The sequence below is a fragment of the Mobula hypostoma genome, chromosome 16 (assembly GCF_963921235.1).
Source record: "Mobula hypostoma chromosome 16, sMobHyp1.1, whole genome shotgun sequence".
In the NCBI taxonomy this organism is placed as follows: Eukaryota; Metazoa; Chordata; class Chondrichthyes; order Myliobatiformes; family Myliobatidae; genus Mobula; species Mobula hypostoma.
The window spans coordinates 9,037,335-9,057,262 of NC_086112.1; the positions used below are offsets into that span (position 1 = coordinate 9,037,335).

A 19,928-nucleotide genomic window follows, 5' to 3' on the forward strand; every position below is an offset into this window, starting at 1 on the left:
TAAAGACATTGCTTCCACAGCTGCCTGTGGCAAAGAATTCCAGACTCACTGCTCTCTTGCTAAAGAAATTCCTCCTCAACTCTATTCTAAAAGGACACCCCTCTATTCTGAGGCTGTCCAGTTTTGGACTCTTCCCACCACTGGAAGCTTCCCCTCCACATCCATCTTTTCAAGGCCTTTCACCCACTCTTCCCCATTCTGATGTTTGGTCTGAGCAACACCTGAACCTCTTTACCATGTCTGCATGCTTTTATGCATTGAGTTGCTCTGACATCATTGGCTGGTTAGATATTTGCATTACGAAGAGAAGTACCTGATAAAGGGGCACTGATTGCATATGGAATAAAATTTAATTGTTGGAAATTCTCAAAGACTGAAGCATCATTTGTGGAAAGAAAAGGAATTAATATTTCAGATTTCTGATACTTGATGATAATTGGGACTTTGAGTTCTGATGACAGGTGATTCTCCTGAGATGCTAACTCCACACTTGCTGTCTGACCTGAGCATTTCCAGGCTTTTCAGTTTTATAAATCTGAACTCTGCATTTTCACTTCTGTTGTCTGTATTTGCTATTCTGAACCTTGCACTCCTTTTCTGTTCCATTTTTTTTGACTAAAAACTTTTAATTTCTTTTGCATTGGTTGGTTTATTGTCTGGTATTCTTTTTATTTTTTTTAAGGAGGAATGGAGTGATGATGATCTTGTTGATGCTCTATAAACACCCCCGGCATGCATTTTGAAATTACATGTGGAGGAGCAGATGCAGTGGTTCTCTAACTTGTGCAATCAGCTTTCAAAATAAGCACAAAGAGGATTGAGATGCATCTTTGGATGGAAGAGCCTTAAACTCAATGATTTGAAAGACTAACTCAAGGCTGCATATCACAATGACTTTCTGGTCTATTTTTATGAACTATTTGGAAGTCTCAACAATGCTGAAGCTTGCTTGTTTGTTGCTTTCATTCCTGGAATTTAAAGCCAAATTTGTATCTTAAATTATGAATTTACATGTTTGTCATTTATATTTCCAAGAGAAGGAATTGAAAATAAAAGCTTTATATCAGTTGATTTTGGAAATCGTTCTGTAAATGAAATTGGAAATTAAAATAGTGTTGCAGAAAGTAATTTTGTAACAGGCTAACAGGAAACTAAACCATCCAATTATCACCATAACCTCTAACATAGGACTTGTAAATTTTCTGGAACTTTTGATGTTATTCCCCTTTCAATAATCCAGTAAAATGTGTCAAGGATGTGCTGTTTGCAGCCCAAAATTACTGCTATGCTTCTGGTGCCAACATAGCATACTTACTAACCTGTGTGTCATTGGAATGTGGAAGGAAGCCAACACACTTATGGGGAGAATGTATAAACTCATTCCAGACAGTGGTGGGAATCAAATCCTCAATCTTACAGCTGGCTGTATAGTGCTATGGTACCGTGCCACCCTATTGCAACACATATAAAAGTTGCTGGTGAACGCAGCAGGCCAGGCGGCATCTCGACGTTTCGGGCCAAGACCCTTTGTCAGGACGTTGACTGTACCTCTTCCCAGAGATGCTGCCTGGCCTGCTGCGTTCACCAGCAACTTTTATGTATGATGCTTGAAATTCCAGTGTTTGCAGTTTTAAAATAACAATTCATTTTTTTTTGTTTGAAAAATTCATTATCCTGTGAAACATAATGAATCAAGTTTAAAGTGTGAGGATCAGTTTTATTGGTGTGTGGAATGACTTGGAAGTGCCAAACCATCTGGCTTTCTGAATATCCAGATTGCGGAGTATAGCTTCACACCCACTTCCCCAACCCTGCCACCCACCTTATTCTAAAGCAGCCATTTTGCTTCAGTCAGCAGAAGAAAGAAAGAAGCTTTGTCTAAAATAATCTCTGCTCACTGAAAGCTGATATTTCATATTAAACAAAAATTAGTGAGTTGAAATAGCAAAAAACATTGTGTTTAATAGAATCTATTAAATGTCTTGTGTTGCTAATTACCTGCATTATAACTTGCCATTTACCACAGTGGCCTTTGTCTGAATTCTTTAAATCTAACTGAAGCAAATATACAGTGAAATCAATGCTGACAGTGAAAATGTGGAGCAGGCAGAAAATGTGCTGTTTACAGAGTTCTAAGGGCTTCTGCTATAATCCACAACTCTTATTTCCTTTGTCATCATCACATTTGTTTGGCCACACTGCAGAAGTGAAACCTGTCACAAAACAAACTTTCCAGACTAAACTTACAAATTAAATCTTGCCACAAATAAATGGACTAGTTACACCTAATTTATTTGTGTCCCTGTATAAATGCATACAGTGGCTGCCTGTAAGCAGCTTGTATGTTCTCCCCAGGGGTTTCCTCTGGCCAATGATGTACTAATTGGTAGGTTAATTGGTCATTGTAAATTGACCCATGATTAAACTAGGATTAAATTGAGGATTGCTGGACAGCATAGCTCAAAGGCCCTATGCCATGCTGTATCTCAATAAATACAAAGCCCAAAAATATACAGCCACCTCCACCTCAAGAGAAAATCTCTCTCGCCTCACTGATCCCATTAAGATCTTTCCCCTCTCATTTTAATGCTGCTCCTGATTTTAGAAACCTCTAAGGTCACCTCTCAACCTTCTACACAAGAGAAAATGTCCTTGTTTATTTAGTTTCTCCTGGTAACTCAACTCGAGTCACATCTTCAAATTGTTTTTTTTATTCTTTCCAGTTTAGCATCTTTCCTACACCAGGGTAACCAGAACCGGTACTCCAACTATGGCCTTACCAATGATTCGTACAGTTGTAACATGACATTCCATGCCTGTACTCGATGCCCTGACCATTCAAGGCAAGTGTCCTTCACTGTAGCACCCCGCTCCAGGGTCCCATCATTTATTGTTCAAGTTATACCATTGTCTTATGAAATTGCAACACCACACATTCATCAGATTAAGATCACTGGCCCAGTGGATCAAGATGTCATTGTAATCTTGGAGAACTTAACTGAAAATCCTTGTACAGTGATAAAACAAAAAATAGGCTGATAGTCTATAGTACATAGTTACATAGTGGCAGTAGAACAAGGGAATGAGGAATGCAAGGGAAATCTACCTGCCTACTTATTAAGTTTTGTTGGAAACAGAAGTCTCATTTACACAATTAAAACGTGAAAGCTTAAAACTAATTACAAATTTAGTTGAAACTACATTCTCATCTTATCATTCAGATTAATTTTCTTTATGAAATTCAGTCACTGCATCTGATCCAATGTTAATGAAAAAAAGTATTTAATGGGGTTTGAACCAATTTCAATTCAACACTTGCTTATCATTTATTGAAACAAGTCAGTGTAACAATTTTCTTTACAAAATGGTTTAATAAGTGCATGCTTTTCCAATAAATGATCAATAAATTTATTCAACTATTGAATGTGTTTATAGTTGTAAACCTGATACATACAAAGCTTTTGATTACACGACTTTGACATTTTTTTCCATTGTTGTAGTCAATCATAGTGTAATTAAACCAATCAAAATTAGTACCACAACAAATGTTGTGATCTCTCCACATTCATTGTCAACATGTAATGAATGCTTGTTGTAGATTTTTTTTCTATAAAAAATAACCGGTCTTTAGTGAGGAATCTTGATATTTAAAAGACATTTCCAATAAACTGCAAAAGATAACCAAAGAATAAAGACGTAAGCGATCTTAACCATAAAAGTAGTCAGTCAGAAATTACATTATATTACACTGTACAGCTCATAATCCAGTTACACAACAGGTAATTGAACTAGTCTCTTCACCTTGTCAGTTGACTGGCATTCTGTACAGCTCTTGATAGATGCTGGGAACTTTGGCAAATTGAAATATTAAACACCTTAAAGGTCTATTAGGTTTATGAAAGGTGACTTGTACATCAAGGCTCAACAGCGATTGATTGGTTCAGAGAAGTAAGTGCAAGAGGCGACCTGCACAAATAGCTTACTAAGTTACTGATGAAAACATCCACCAGTTTTTTTTTTTCTGTTGCATAGTTTGCATGGTAAAAGGAATGTTCTACACGGTGTTTTCTCAGAAGTACATCAGAAAGTGAGATTGCAGTGAGCTGTCCAATGATCCATGCAGAGTTCTCCGAGAATGAAAGCTGCTACCTGTTTGATGCAGAGTAGTGGTTTTGTTTTTGTTGTAACATTTCTGTGATGGCCAGAAGTTTTTTCAGGACATGCTGTAAAAGACACCAGAGATGGAATTAGGTATAGTTACAGGATACTTGCAGCATTTGAAGAAAGCAGTTAGTGAGGGGCAATAAATACAGACTACCTGTACATGAAACTGAGCAACAGTTTCTTTAATGCTATGTTCCTTCAGATGTTGAGGGAAAGATTCACAAATACAGAAGAATTAAAATACTTTACAATCAGTAATTAAGCTGATAATTGATTAACAGGAGTTTCATGAGATGCCCTAAGATACACAGTCATTCTCCGATTTAAAACTGGCTGCAAAGTCCTTTTTTTTAGCTAAAGCAATGAACTTCACTCAACCAATTATGACATTTATGCTATATCTTTGAGCTACTGCTCTGCTAATTGTTGCTCCAAGCACTTCAAGGTTATACTGAAGTGTGTTAATTTACCAATAAACACATGCCCATCATAAACAAAAGAGATTCTACAAATGCTTAAAATTTTGAGCAACACACACAACATACTGGAACTCAGCAGGTCAGGCAGCATCTGTGGAAGAGAATAAACAGTCAACATTTTGGCCCGAGACCATTCATCAGGACTGGAACGGAAGGGGGCAGAAGCCAGAGTAAGTAGGTGGGGCGGGGGAGGGAGAGAAGTACATGCTGACTGCCATGAACCTAAGCAATAATTTCTTTAATGCTGTGTGCCTTGGGACGTTGAGGGGAAGATTAACAAATGGATCAAATGTATTAGTAAAATACCTTAAGAATAACAATCCAAGTAATTAAAATCCAAATTGCTTCATAAAATACCCCAAGATACACTGAGTGACTATCAAATTCAAAGACTAGCTGCAGGGTACTTTTTTCAGCAGAAGAAAAAGGTCACGCCCATTGATGTATTAAGCAGAATCCTTGTACACCAAACACTCAACCTACTCACAGAACTAGTTTAAAAACAATGAGATAGAAAAAACTATGCAAGACAATGATGACTGGGCAGGGCCGAACACATAGATATGACACTTTCTGACTTTGTGAGCCAATAGCATATTTGCAACATTTAATTTTTAAAAGCAGCATCTGGACGATAAAGCAGTTACCTGCTGGACTCCCCGTTCATTACTTAGGGTGCGAAGTTCATCTGAATGTGCTGCACAAACTTCATGTAAAGCTGCCAGGTTACGAGACAAATCAATTCTAAAGTGCTCTGTAGTGTCAGGAACCTCTGGGACATTCTATAGACAAAAGTTAACATCCTCATTTAAACAGCAATAGACATATTCCTTAAATACTGGAAATTTCATCTGAACAATACAACATATCCCAATAAACTAGACAACTGGGTCTTCCATATTTATTACAAACAAAACTAACTTTAGCTGATCTAGTTAAAACAATGATTGGGCAACTTCATTAGTTCTACACAGACTTTGTCACCACATTATAAGAAGAGAGGGGCAAGGGACATTTGTAAGGACATTCCCAAAGCAAATGAATTATGAGAAGAGGATGACCTAGGCGCTGATGATTTTCTTTGGGGAAACGGTGCCTGAGGCGTGATGTAACTGATTAACCAAGTTTATAGTCTGTAAATTAAACCACATCAACTACATATCCAGTTCCGACCCACATGTGAAGTGGATATCTGACTCCCACCATCTTTTCAGCTAATTCGATAACTTCAACAACACGTGGGTGAAAACAAAAATCAACTCCTCTAACCTTTCTATCACTAAAATTGCAACATCAGTTAAGGAAATGGGATTCATTTTTAAACACAATATTGTTTGTTTTCAATACCAGCGTGTTGACCAGATTCTCCTACAAATCTGGAAAAAACACAAAAATGGAGGGCTATGTGGGAGGGACGCATTAGATGATCTTGGAGTAGGTTTGACACAATTGCAATAGCCAAAGGGCCTATACTGTACTGATCTATGTTCAAACACCTGCAAACATTGTGACAAATTTTCTTCCTTCACTTTCACTATGATTGTATCAGATTGAACTTGACCACTTACAACTTTTAGAATTTAAGCATCTAATGCAGTGCCTCCATTACAATAACCATAGACTTCCAACTCCCCATCACCACCAGTTTTCATCCTAACTTTAACGATGAGGACTTGGAGAGGATGTTTCCTATAGTGGGGAGTCTATGACCTGAGGGCACTAATTCAGTAAACAAGATTACCCCTTTAGAACAGAGGTGAGGACAAATTTCTTTAGCCAGTGGGTGGTTAATCTTGAATTATTTGCCAAAAATAGCTGTGGAGGCCAAGTCACTGGGAATATGTTAAAGTGCAAGTTAATAGGTTCTTGCTTAATCTGGGCAACAAAGGTTATGTTGAGAAAGCGCAAGAATGGGGTTGAGAGAGATAATAAATCAGTCATGACTGAAGTGTGAAGCAGACTCAATAGGCCAAATGGCCTAATTCTTCTCCTATGTCTTGTGGTTTTTACAATAGATGTTTCTGAAATTCTCAACCATGTCTTCGTACTTCTAGATTGAATACTCATACAATACACCAATGTCCAATTTTACATTCTTTACTTTGATTGTATCTTATTCCACACAAATTCAACCACCCATTGGTAACCGTGCTTTATTGGGTCGTACTTTCCAAATATCTCCAATTTACAACTTTCAACAAGTTTCTATCCAATCATACCTACAATGCTCCCGATTTACTTGCTGCCTTGATGGTAACAGCTTTTCAGGATGATCCTTCGTGTTCTGTGCATTCATAATGCTTTCACCTCATTGTTAGCAGCCATGCTGTCAGCCATCTTTGCCCTTCGAGCCCAATGTTAAATCTTTATCCTTCAAGTATACCTTTGACTAAACTTTGATCATACTTAATATCCTCTGCTTTTCTTTGTATATGTTCTTTTGCCATGTTGAAGCAAATGGCAATTCTGAACTTGATTAAATTTTCTGAATTATAAGGAGTTACTAATGAGCTTCATTGCAGAAATTACAACTGACATTTATGGAGACTACTTTTCCTCCAAATTAAGTAATCCAGATGCACTTACCCCTAACTCATCTAGAAACATAATCATTCGGTGCTTGTTGTTTTTGATGAATGGATTCACACCTTCCATGTAGGGTTCCTGTAATAAAGCGAACTTGTCAAAACGTGTCAGCATAAAAAAAATGAGTATCACGATGTATGCATGATACTGCTCACATTTAGTCTAGACTTCTGGAATTTTTTTTCTTATAGATGCCTTGAGGCAACTTGATAATTAGCAAATGAACTATGAACATTTATCAGGGCAGATTCTTCAGAAGGATGGCATGGCAGGGTATTGGTTAGCACAATGCTTTACGGTAAGAGGACCAAGGTTCAATTCTCACCATTCCCTCTACGTTCTCTTTGCATGGGTTTCCTCTGGGTGCTCTGGCTTCCTCCCACAGTCCAAAGACATACCAGTTGCTTATTCTAAATTGTCCCGTAATTATGCCTGGATTAAATTGGGGGCAGTGTGGCTCGAAGTGCCGGAAGGCCCTAGTCCATATTCTACCTCAATAAATAAATAAATCTTTGCCACCGAACAAGTTAACAAAAATACTAACCTGGTTCTGATTTCTTTGCTATTGTTGTGCCTATCCACCTAAATTATTTTTAAAAATTCCCCTCATTCTATTTTATTTAGCAATACAGCACACAATAGGCCCTCTGGCACTTTGAGACGTGCTACCCAACAATCCCCTGTTTAACCCTAGCCTAATCTTGGCAGAACTTATAATGACCAATTAACTTACTAACTGGTTCATTGATGATTAGTTTCTCATCAACACATTGATGAGAAATTAAAACTTGGGGCTTTCTCCACATCCTATTGACAATTCATGCATCAAATGTAAAGCACTTTACCACATCATCTATAATGCCTATCCTATGACATCGTAAAAATGGACACAAGTGGGAAATTTTGACTTTGGTAATAAGGGAAATATAATTTGATGTGATGACATTTATTGAAACATTACCTACATCACTGTGGAAGAATTAAAGATGCAGCCAGCACAACAATTGCTTAATGGAGACTTGGTACAATTCAGAATTAGAATACCTTAGCTCCAAATTCCACCAGGTTTGCTAAGTTTTGAAGAGACTTTGCAACAAGTGTGAGAGTCCTTGCAGCAGTGGAGGACGGAGGATCTAAATGAGGAAGAGAAAAGTTATTTTGTAAGTAACTTTGATTTTTATCACTGTTTACTAAAATTTTGCGTAATTTCTATCAAAACAATCTTGCAATCAGAAGTAATGTTTGGATTTCCAAATGTTCCCCTTTGGTGAAGTTTTAGATGATGTGCAGGTTTTAGAGTTGTTTGTGAGGAGACTGTTAAAGCTTTAGAGTTGCCTGCGAGGAGACTGTCCAGATCATTGCAAAAGTCAAGTCGAGAAGAAACAAAGTTATGGGAAACAAAGACAGGCTTCAACATTACTGAACATAGCCAACAAGGCTAATGAACAGCAATGCTATGCTGTTGAAAGTAGAACACACAGAAAGACAATAGGGGTCAGGGATCAGGAGTCAGGTCTATTAGCAAATAAAAAGCTGAAGCTGTGAACAAGTTGCATCAATTTCCAACAGCAGCCAGAGTGCAGAATGGTTCAGTATAAAGATTAGAAACGCACATTCTCGAAATTAATCTCCTCTTTCTAGGTATAATTTGTGAAAGGTCCATCATTGTACAAATGTTATTTCTTGCCATAAAACTAGAACGTAGACCACCACAGCACCGTACAGGCCCTTTAGCCCAGATGTTTGCTGACCTATTAACCTTCTCCAACATCAGTCTAACTCTTGCTTCTCATATAGCCTTCCATTTTCTATCATCTAAGTGCCTATCTAAGAGTCTCTTATAGTTCCCTAATGTATCTGGCTCTACCAAAATCCTTGGCAGTGTGTTCCACATACCCACCACTCTCAGAGCAAAAACAACAATAAAAAAAAATACCAGGGTGGGTGAGGCTGAAGGTAGATGGCATACAATTAAGATGGGAAGGTAATGGGGAATTATTTGAAAGGGATGCAAGGGAAAACTTCTTTAAGAAACATGGAGAATGGTGGGTATATTGAACGAGCTGCGAGAGGCAGTTGTTTACTCCCCCAAACACTGCAGTTTTAATTACCTTTTGTGTAGTGAAAGAATTGAAGACACTGAAGTTGGTATTGAACAGATGCACATTATAGAGCAAATTGTCAGATTCGAGATTGAGAGTTTATGGGCTGACTTTTAGACATTTTATAGAATAAAGCACTATGAACTCACCCAAAATGATGTTGAACATCCGTGGATTGAGAATAGCCGGACAAATCAACCGCAAGAAAACAAATCCACTATCATAAATGGGAAAACAAACATTAAATATAACTTGTTTGCCAAGAAAAAAAATGCAAGTAGTAACAAATGAGGAACACTTTTGAGTACATCAAATACAAGAACAAATAATGAACAAACTGTTGTGCTATTGATCTTCAAATCTCATCAACTAGTGATACTCTAATGAATGAGGTTTTAGAAACATAGAAAACCTACAGCACAATACAGGCCCTTCAGCCACAATGCTATGCTGAACATGTACTTACTTTAGAAATTACTTCCGGTTACCCATAGCCCGCTATTTTTCTAAGTTCCATGCACCTGTCCAGGAGCCTCTTTTCTGGAGTTGAATTTGACTTTAATTCTTAGATTAGACTTTAACTGTTATTTTCTTTGCAGTTCAACAATTAATTATCTGCTTCTATTTTATATAGTTACTTACATGCAGATTACTGGTTACTATGACTCCTAGTGGCTGTTGTATGCACATAACAGTCTATGATACCTCTTATGGTTATACCAAGTATAGTTCTGGAAACTTCTTTGTTTTGCATTAAATGAATGTTTTCTCATTGGTTAATTTGGTACTGCAGTGTTGAACAAGTGCTTTCGATCTGGTTTATTCACATCTGTTTTATGCTGGGCACCATCTTCAGTTTCTCTGTTCTCAATCTATCACTGTCTGTTTCAAATTCTCTTTGTTCTATCAACTCTTAATAAAATGAATGTGAACCAACAAGTTTTATGCCTCATTCCTGACTTTTAAAAGAACATAGTATTTAAACACTGGAATCCCTAACTGTTCTCCAGCAGCCTTTGTGATAATCCATTTCTACTCCTGATTATCTGCAAAGCCCCTTTCTGAGACATTTATCCAAGGAATCCCATCTTATTTAGCAGTTCATTAAAATTTTTCTCTCTAATCGTGTTGCCTGAAAAGCTTACAGGTATCAGTTCAATCCAACTGTAGAACAGTTGTCCAAGCTAGAATGCATTGTGACAGCCTTTCATCACAACACAAGTAGCTACCAAGATCAATCAAAAGGTGCCTGGTGCAGAACTTGTAACTTAGTCTAAATTCTTGCCCTAACCAAGATATACATTAATTGTAACATTTCCAAATAATTTAAAAAAATCTGCAGTGCAAAATAGCTAAAAGAGCTGATGTAACAGAAAGCTGAAAATACTTTTATACCTGACAACTCTGGTTCTCATGGTATGATTTTGTGGCCATTTCTGTTGGACAGATTTTTGTAAACATCCATAAATAAACCTTAAAGACCTGTTAAAGTAAAATGATTTGAAATAATTTATCAGGAATTCACTAAGGAATTTCTTGCAGTTAAAATCCAACAAACCATTTGTAGGCAATTTTACATTACCTTATGATTAGGGGATTTATTACATGTTTGCATAGATTCAGAAATTATTTTGGATGCTAAGTCGAACATCATAGTAGCAGTACTTTAACACACAGACTACACTGTATCAAATCACAGACTATGAAATGTAATCAGTGATGTGACAGACATATCAAATATTGACTCAATTATTCAAAAAATATGTTGCAGGAGTCACCCTAAGAAAAATCACAAAGATCGTGCCAGAGAACAATACTTCAACAGGCAACATCTTCCAGATAGTCCACAAAATGGTTTATTTCACTTCTTTTACCTCTTCTTCTTTTAAATGTGTTTAAAGAACATTTCTTCTTTGTTTTGGAGGTTTGATGGTGTGTTTTCAGGTTGATGGAGTCTTGCTGTCACTGAGAAGATTCCAGGAGGTGAACGGCTTTGAGGCCAAGAAGCTTAGAGATGGGGCGCCAGCCCATGATCAACTCTATTTCATGCTGATCTTGCTGAGTAAATTGAATTGAAGTGAATTGACTTTATTTCTTACATCCTTCACATACATGAGGAATAAAAATCTTTACGTTACATCTCCATCTAAATGTGCAATTTATAGTAATTTGCAGTAAATAGTATGTACAGCAGGACAGCCAATATAACATAGAAATACAATTGTTTCAATGTGAATTAATCAGTCTGATGTCCTGGTGGACGAAGCTGTCCCAGAGCCTGTTGGTCCTGGCTTTTATGCTGCGGTACCTTTTCCCAGATGGTAGCAGCTGGAACAGTTTATGGTTGGGATAACTCGGATCCCCAATCATTGTTCGGGCCCTTTTTACACACCTGTCTCTGTAAATGTCCTGAATCATGGGAAGTTCACATCTACAGATGCGCTGGGCTGTCCGCACCACTCTCTGCAGAGTCCTGCAGTTGAGGGAAATACAGTTCCCCACAACAGGCAGTGATGCAGTCAGTCAGGATGCTCTCAATTGTGCCCCTGTTGAAAATCCTTAGGATTTGGGGACTCATGCCAAACTTCTTCATCTGCCGGAGGTGAAAGAGGCGCTGTTGTGTTTTTTTTCCACCACACAGTCGGTACTGTACAGACCACGTGAGATCCCCAGTGATGTGTATGCCAAGGAACTTAAAGCTGTTCACCCTTTCAACCCCAGATCCATTTATGTCAATAGGGGTTAGCCTATCTCCATTCCCCCTGTAGTCCACAACCAGCTCCCTTCTTTTTGTGACTTTGAGGAGAGGTTGTTTTCTTGACACCACTGTGTCAAGGTGATGAATTCTTCTCTGTAGGCTGCCACATTATTATTTGTGATAAGGCCAATCAATGTAGTATCATCAGCAAATTTAATTAGCAGACTGGAGCTGTGGGTAGGCGACACAGTCATATAGAGAGTAAAGGAGGCGGCTTAGGACACAGCTCTGAGTGGCACGTGTGTCGAGGGTCAGAGGAGCAAAAGTGAAGGAGCCCACTCTTACCTACCGGCAACCTGACAGAAAGTCCAGGATCCAGCTGCACAAGGCAGGGTGAAGGCCGAGGTCTCTCAGTTTCTTGTCAAGCCTGGAGGGAATTATGGTGTTGAATGTTGAACTGTAGTCCAAGAACAGCATTCTCACATAAGCATTCTTCTCCAGATAAGAGGAAGATTGAAACCTCGAGCCAAATGCAGAAGATAAGGGAGTGTTCAGCGCTGTCTACCAGACCCTCTTGCTCGTTGCTGCAGGAGGAAGATGTCTGCGTGTGATGGTCTCTTTCTCCCTCTCGCTGCTCGTGAGGGAAGGCCCATGTTCAAATTATCTCTCTCTGTCCTCAATGTGCTGTTAGAGGATATCAAAATTCTGGGTCTGCGGTTTGTGGATTGGACTGTAATTCCACTGGACTCTTACGATTTTGTATTTTTATATTCTGTTTTTGCTCGTTCTTTCTTGTCTTTTGCATGATTTGTTTTGTGTGTGTGGAGGGATGGGTGTTAATGTTCTTGTTTCTGTTTGTACAAGTTGTTTTTCTTTTGCTTGTACTGAGTGGGTTTATGTTTTTCTTTAAATGGGTTCCATGGTTTTCCTTGTTTCGTGGCTGTCTCAGGGTCGTATGCTGCATTCATACTTTAATAAATGAACTTCAAAGTTTTAAAGTGAACAGAAAAAATGTTTCAATGATATACGGGCCAGGCATTAGAACAAACTGACTTGGAACAGCCAAATTAGATGGGCAAAATGATCAGCATAGATGTGTGGGTATGTCATTACAATGCTGTCTCTCGGGGGCCAGGGTCTGGGATATCTTGGATCAAGTCCTCAGCATTCTTAAATGAAAGAATGAACAGACAGAGGTCATGGTCCATGCAGGTACCAGTGACATGGGTAGAACAAGTGACAAGGTTCTGCGTAGGGAGTTCAGGGAGTTAGGTGTTAAGTTAAAGAACAGGACCTCCAGGGTTGTGATCACAGGTTTACTACATGCTAGTGAGGCCAGAACTAGGAAGATTATATGGCTTAATATATGACTAAGGAATTGGTGTAGAAGGGAGGGCATAAGGTTTTTGATTTTTGGGCTCTCTTCCAGGGAAAGTGGGACCTATACAGAAGGGATGGTGTGCACCTGAAATGGAGGGGGACGGAAATCCCAGCGAGAAGGTTTCTTAATGCTAGACAGTGGGGTTCACACTAAAGATGTGGGGGATGGGAACCAGAGTGCCAGAACAGTTAGTGGTGAGGTTGTGGAGGCAGATATTGGTAAGACCTCAGACAAAGTCAGGAATCAAAAGGTTGAGCATGGTGCTACAAGTTCAAAAAGGGTGAATACAGGACTGAAAGTGCTATATCTGAATGCGCACAGAATATGGAATAAGGCATATGAACTTGCAGCAGAGTTGCAGATTGGAAGATATGCTCTTGTCGACATCATGGTTGAAAGACGATAACTGGGAGCTCAATGCCCAAGCATTGTATTGAAAGAATTGGTAGGAAGGCAGAGGGGGCAGTGTTGCTGTTGGTATAAGAAATCAAATCATTAGAGAGGGATGACATAGGGTCAGAAGATGTTGAATCTTTGTTAATAGTGCTAAGAAACTGCAAGGGTATAAAGACCCTGATGGGGTCATATACACTTTGAGGCTGCTTAAAAGCTACGAGCACATGGTATTAAAGGAAAGATTCCAGCATGGATAAAGCAGTGGCTGATTACCAGGAGGCAAAGAGTAGGAAAAATGGAGCCTTTTCTGACTGGCTGCTGGTGACTAGTGGGGTTCCACAGGGGTGATGGAATGGATGGCTTTGTTGCAAAGTTTGCAGACGATATGAAGATAGGTGGAAGGGCAGGTAGTTCTGAATTAAATTTTTTTTACATCCTCTCATAACATGAGGGAGTAAAAATTTATGTTGCGTCTCCGTCGTCATGTACAAGTAATAAGGAAGAGACATGTGGGAGGATGTTGCCCCAACATTTGAGGAAGTAGAGGGACTACAGAAGGATTAAGATTAGGAGAATGGGCAAAGAAATGGCATATGGAATACAGTGCCGGGAAGTGTATGGTCATGCACTTTAGTAGAAGAATGAAAGGGTTGATTATTTTCTAAATGGAGAAGAATACAAAAAACTGAGACGCAAAGTGATTTGGGAGTCCTTGTGCAGAATTCCCTAAAGGTTTATTTGCAGGTTGAGTCAGTAGTGAAGAAGGCAAATGCAATCTTAGCATTCATTTTAAGAGGACTAGAATATTATAGCAAGGACATAATGTTGAGACTTTAAAAAGCACTGGTGATTTTGGAGTATTGTGAGCAGTTTTGGACCCCTTTTCTTAGAAAGGTTGTGCTGAAACTGCAGAGGGCTCAAAGGAGGTTCACAAAAATGATTCCAGGATTGAATGGCTTGTCATATGAAGAGGATCTGATGACTTTGGGCTTGTAAAACTAGAATTCAGAAGAATAAAGGGCGACTTCCATTAAAACCTATCCAATGGTGAAAGGCCTTGTTGTTAAAAGTAGGTATGGAGAGGATGTTTCCTATGGTGGGACAGTCTAAGAATAGAGAGCTTTAGAATAGAGCGGCATCCTTTTAGAACGGAGATGAGAAGGAATTTCTTTCGCCAGAGTGGTGAATCTGGAATTCATTGCCACAGGCAGATGTGGAGGTCAAATCTTTATGTATATTTAAGGTAGAGGTTGATAGATTCTTGACTGGTCAGGGCATGAAGGGATACGGGGAAAGGCAGGAGATTGGGGATGAGAGGAAAAATGGATCAACCATGATGAAATGGCAGAGAAGACTCGATGGGCCAGATGGCCCAATTCTACTGCTATTTCTTGGTCTAAAATGATGCCCAGAGAGAAAGGTGACCAGAATTTGTGGACAGGGAAACAATTAATGGTACAGGATGACAATCTGATGCTCATTTCTGGCAAGTTAAAAATCTTAACGTTCTACAGCCAGCAGATTTGTTTTGCTTTACAGTTTGATAACTAGAGATTACTCAAGGTGTTTCCAAACATTCAGCGAAGGAAAAGTCCAGATATTGGGTATTCTTAGGCAAGAAAGGCAGTGGCAAAAGTGCTGAAGTGATGTTTGATACTATCAGGTGGAAGTTGATTCAATGTTTCATCACTGACTGACATTGGTGTTATTCTTTACAGAATAATTTTTGGGCAACTCTGCAGGTACAACATAGAAACCATTCTATCATCTCACATCACTGAACAGGTAACTAGAGATTGGACAACACTATTAGAGGAAACTACAGCCATCTCTTAAAGAAGCAAGTGCTTTTTAATCTCCAGAATGAGAGTTGGGATATTAATACAAGTATCTACAAGTAGATAATTAATTCCAAGGTTTAATTTTGGAGAGAAATACAGTGTGGGACTGTGATCAATATGTTTACAATGTCCAAGAAGGTGCTGATGGGGAATGGTAACAGGATAAAAAGACAGGTTAGTCTGCTGTAGACACACCTCATGGAAAGACCAACCTTTAAAGAAGTTAAACTGATGTCATTTCTGTTACGAGGAAGTAGAAATCGAGACAATGCACATTGCAAGGCTGAAAAATTACATTCATGTACATAAAGAACGTTCCTAATGATAAACAGACACAAGAAAATACAACCGTCATAGATTTTTTTTGCTAGGGATCGCAATTGTCCATGTTACATACTTACAGTGGCATGCAAAAGCTTAGGCACCCCGGTCAAAATTTGTTACTGTGAATAGCTAAGTGAGTAGAAGACTAACTGATCTCCAAAAGTCATAAAGTTAAAGATGAAACATTCTTTTCAACATTTCAAGCAAGATATGTGTATTATTTTTGTTTTGTACAATTTTAGAGTGAAAAAAGGAAAGGAGCACCATACAAAAGTTTGGGCACCCCAAGAGATTTGAGCTCTCAGATAACTTTTACCAAGGTCTCAGACCTTAATTAGCTTGTTAGGGCTATGGCTTGTTCACAGTCATCGTTAGGAAAGGCCAGGTGATGCAAATTTCAAAGCTCTATAAATACCCTAACTTCTCAAACCTTCTCCCAACAATCAGCAGCCATGGGCTCCTCTAAGCAGCTGCCTAGCACTCTGAAAATTAAAATAAATGATGTACACAAAGCAGGAGAAGGCTATAAGAAGATAGCAAAGCATTTTCAGGTAGCTGTAACCTCAGTTCGTAATGTAATTAAGAAATGGCAGTTAACAGGAATGGTGGAGATCAAGTTGAGGTCTGGAAGACCGAGAAAACTTTCTGAGAGAACTGCTGGTAGGATTGCTAGAAAGGCAAATCAAAACCCCTGTTTGACTGCAAAAGACCTTCAGGAAGATTTAGCAGACTCTGGAGTGGTGGTGCACTGTTCTACTGTGCAGCGACACCTGCAGAAATATGACCTTCAACAAAGAGTCATCAAAAGAAAACCTTTCCTGCGTCATCATCACAAAATTCAGCGTCAGAAGTTTGCAAAGGAACATTTGAACAAGCCTGATGCATTTTGGAAACATGTCCTGTGGACTGATGAAGTTAAAATAGAACTTTTTGGCCGCAGTGAGCAAAGGTATGTTTGGAGAAAAAAGGGTGCAGAATTTCATGAAAAGAACACCTCTCCAACTGTTAAGCACAGGGGTGGATCGATCACGCTTTGGGCTTGTGTTGCAGCCAGTGGCACAGGGAACATTTCACTGGTAGAGGGAAGAATGAATTCAATTAAATATCAGCAAATTTTAGAAGCAAACATCACACCATCTGTAAAAAAGCCGAAGATGAAAAGAGGATGGCTTCTACAACAGGATAATGATCCTAAACACATCTCAAAATCCACAATGGAGTACCTCAAAAGGTGCATGCTGAAGGTTTTTCCATGGCCCTCAAAGTCCTCTGACCTAAACATCATCGAAAATCTGTGGATAGACCTCAAAAGAGCAGTGCATGCAAGATGGCCCAAGAATCTCACAGAACTGGAAGCCTTTTGCAAGGAAGAATGTGCGAAAATCCCAAAAACAAGAATTGAAAGACTTTTAGCTAGCTACAGAAAGCATTTACAAGCTGTGATACTTGCCAAAGGGGGTGTTACTAAGTACTGACCATGCAGGGTGCCCAAACTTTTGATTTAGGCCCTTTTCCTTTTTTGTTATTTTGAAACTGTAAAAGATGGAAATAAAAAAGTAATCTTGCTTAAAATGTTAAAGAAATGTGTCATCTTTAACTCTATGCCTTTTGGAAATCAGGTCATCTTTTACTCGCTTAGCTATTCACAGTAACAGAAATTTTGACCAGGTGTGCCCAAACTTTTGCATGCCACTGTATCTATTTCTCTCACCTTTCTGGTTGGAAAGCTCAAGATCATTGCAACAGATTAAAACAAATTAAAGACACAGTGGATTCCTGTTAATTGGGCCATCAGTTAAATCAGGGCAGTCACTTATTTGAGACAACTCTTAAAGAACAAAAAATAATCAAGAAAATAGCCAGGGTTCCCTCCATTTATTTGGGACACTATGCAGCATAGCCTGGATGAACTCCTCCGGTGATAACCATTAAGAACTAGTAAATAGTTTTTTGTACTGTAGCAGCATTGGTAGTGTTCTAATTTGTTCTGTATTTCATTTCAATACATACTGTTACTCAGTTAAATGGTAGTTGTTTTTATTTTTTTTAAAAAACAATTTCCATGAAGTTTCAGCTAATTGGACAGCTGCTTGATTGGGCCAAAATGGACTGGTCCCGATGTGTCCCAAGTAACGGGAATCCACTGTATTTGTATTCCAATCTTATTTTAAATGGATATATTTTCATTACTTACTGAGGAAGTTCTTCTGCAGCCATAAAAATTTTTTCCACCAATTCAGACAGGAGACTTAATAGGTGTGTCAAATTAGTGTTCACATCTTCATTTTTTTCAAGTTTAGAAGGATTTAGCTGAAAAACAAATAGGTTTCCATATTAACACACACAAAATGCTGGATGGAGGAACTCAGCAGTCAGGCAGAGGCTTTCCATATTATGTGACAACAGACACCTGGAATCTGGAGCAACAAACAATCTGCTAACGGAACTCAATGGGTTAAGCAGCATCTGATGGAGGAAAGGGATTGTTGAAACCATGCATCAGGACAGTGTAGAGAGGCAGGATGGCCAGTATAAAGAGAGGAACAGGATCTGTGAGACAGGAGCCCGAGTCAATTGGTGGACTGAGGAGAGGTGGAAGATGAGAGTGAGAGAATACATATTGAGAGGTAGGTGGGGAAAGGGGAGTGTGAAGATGGGAGACAGCTGCTGGAGAGAGATATTCAGGAACACAAAGAGCTACCAAAGCTGGTCTCTGAGACATGGTGTAGCCATGGTCACCAGTAAGGGCCTAGCTATACGTGTTTTTTTTTTGGGCCACATTTTACAGACCCTGTTATAAACATTCGTTGGTATGTCTCCCCACTCTTTCTCCATAACATTGGTGTCGCGTCCTGTATCCACGAAGAACTCAATTTTAGTCACCTTTGCCACTTTAATGCTGTAGTCAGCACAGATACTTACTATTAACCCACTGCTTCCCACAGCAACAAAACCTCTTCCCGCACTGTCTCTCGTCATTTCTTTCTCCCAGTTTTTCCATCTCCACCATATCTACTCTCAATATGTGGCTTTCCATACTGGAATGTTCTTTTTCTTCAGGAAGCATGGCCTCCCCTTCAGCAGTGGTTCATGAAGCCTGCTCTCCTCTGGTTCTCACAATTCTACTCTTACCACTCTTCCCTCCAGACAGAACAGTTCCCTTGGTCCTCACCTTTCAACTTATCACCACTTTCTGCATAGCATCCTTTGTCATTTCTGCCAGTTGCAATGAAATCCTACTACCAAACACATCTCTCTACCGCTTCCTGTCTTCTGCAGGGAATACACTGACTATTATCTGCTCATCCCTCCTGAACTCCACCTCTCCCTGGCCCCTGGCACTTTCCCTGCAGTCAAAGGAGATGTAATATCTGTCATCATTACCTTCCATGTGGAACTTGGGTTCTGATAAAGCCCTGTCCACCATCTAGCACATTTACATAGAGCAATGTCATAGGAAAGCAGCATCCATCATCAACCACCATCCAGGCCTTGCTCACTTCTTCTTGCTATCATCAGGAGGTGCTACGGGAGCCTCAGTACTCACACCACCAAGTTCAAGAGCAGTTATTACTCTCAACCATCAGGCTCTTGAACCAGAGAGGTTGCCCATCACTGAACTATTCTCAAAATCTATGGACTCACTTTCAAGTACTGTTTAACTCATGTTCTTTTTTAAAAAATTTTATTTCTATAAAATGTTTTAACCCCGAACTCTTGAGTCAGTGTAGGAATTGTGTAAATCATGGCTTACAAAACATAAAATTTTCCATAAAATAAAAACATGGCAGAAATAAATATTAATATAATAACCATGTGTGTCTATTTACACCTCTAATAACAGAAAAGGCTGCCATTCAGCAATATGCTTCACTACTATTCTCCCCCCCCCCAAGGAAACCTAAATATTTGCCCCATTTGTGTATAGATCCACTCCTGAAACGATGGTCCCAAGTT

General features: G+C 39.1%; 2 protein-coding genes across 5 annotated transcripts in view; one reads left to right on the forward strand and one right to left on the reverse strand.

Moving 5' to 3' along the window:
- Positions 1-15,040, forward strand: part of ccnh (cyclin H) — a 47,145-nt gene extending 32,105 nt beyond the window's left edge. For 3 of the 4 annotated variants that reach the window (XM_063068507.1, XM_063068506.1, XM_063068508.1), the window contains exon 10: positions 683-1,446. In XM_063068507.1, the coding sequence (XP_062924577.1) occupies positions 683-721 (39 nt within the window). In that variant the 3' untranslated portion in view covers positions 722-1,446. Of the gene's footprint in view, positions 1-682; positions 1,447-11,102 lie in introns of those variants that run through there. The other variant, XM_063068509.1, reaches the window with a different exon arrangement.
- rasa1a (RAS p21 protein activator (GTPase activating protein) 1a) overlaps positions 1,568-19,928 on the reverse strand; it is a 122,542-nt gene continuing 104,181 nt past the window's right edge. Inside the window, exons 19-25 of the mRNA XM_063068505.1 lie at positions 18,166-18,281; positions 10,727-10,813; positions 9,481-9,548; positions 8,274-8,362; positions 7,230-7,307; positions 5,291-5,425; positions 1,568-4,223 (exon numbers count right to left, since the gene is read on the reverse strand). Coding sequence (XP_062924575.1) covers positions 4,146-4,223; positions 5,291-5,425; positions 7,230-7,307; positions 8,274-8,362; positions 9,481-9,548; positions 10,727-10,813; positions 18,166-18,281 — 651 coding nt within the window. The 3' untranslated portion in view covers positions 1,568-4,145. The remainder of the gene's footprint in view (positions 4,224-5,290; positions 5,426-7,229; positions 7,308-8,273; positions 8,363-9,480; positions 9,549-10,726; positions 10,814-18,165; positions 18,282-19,928) is intronic.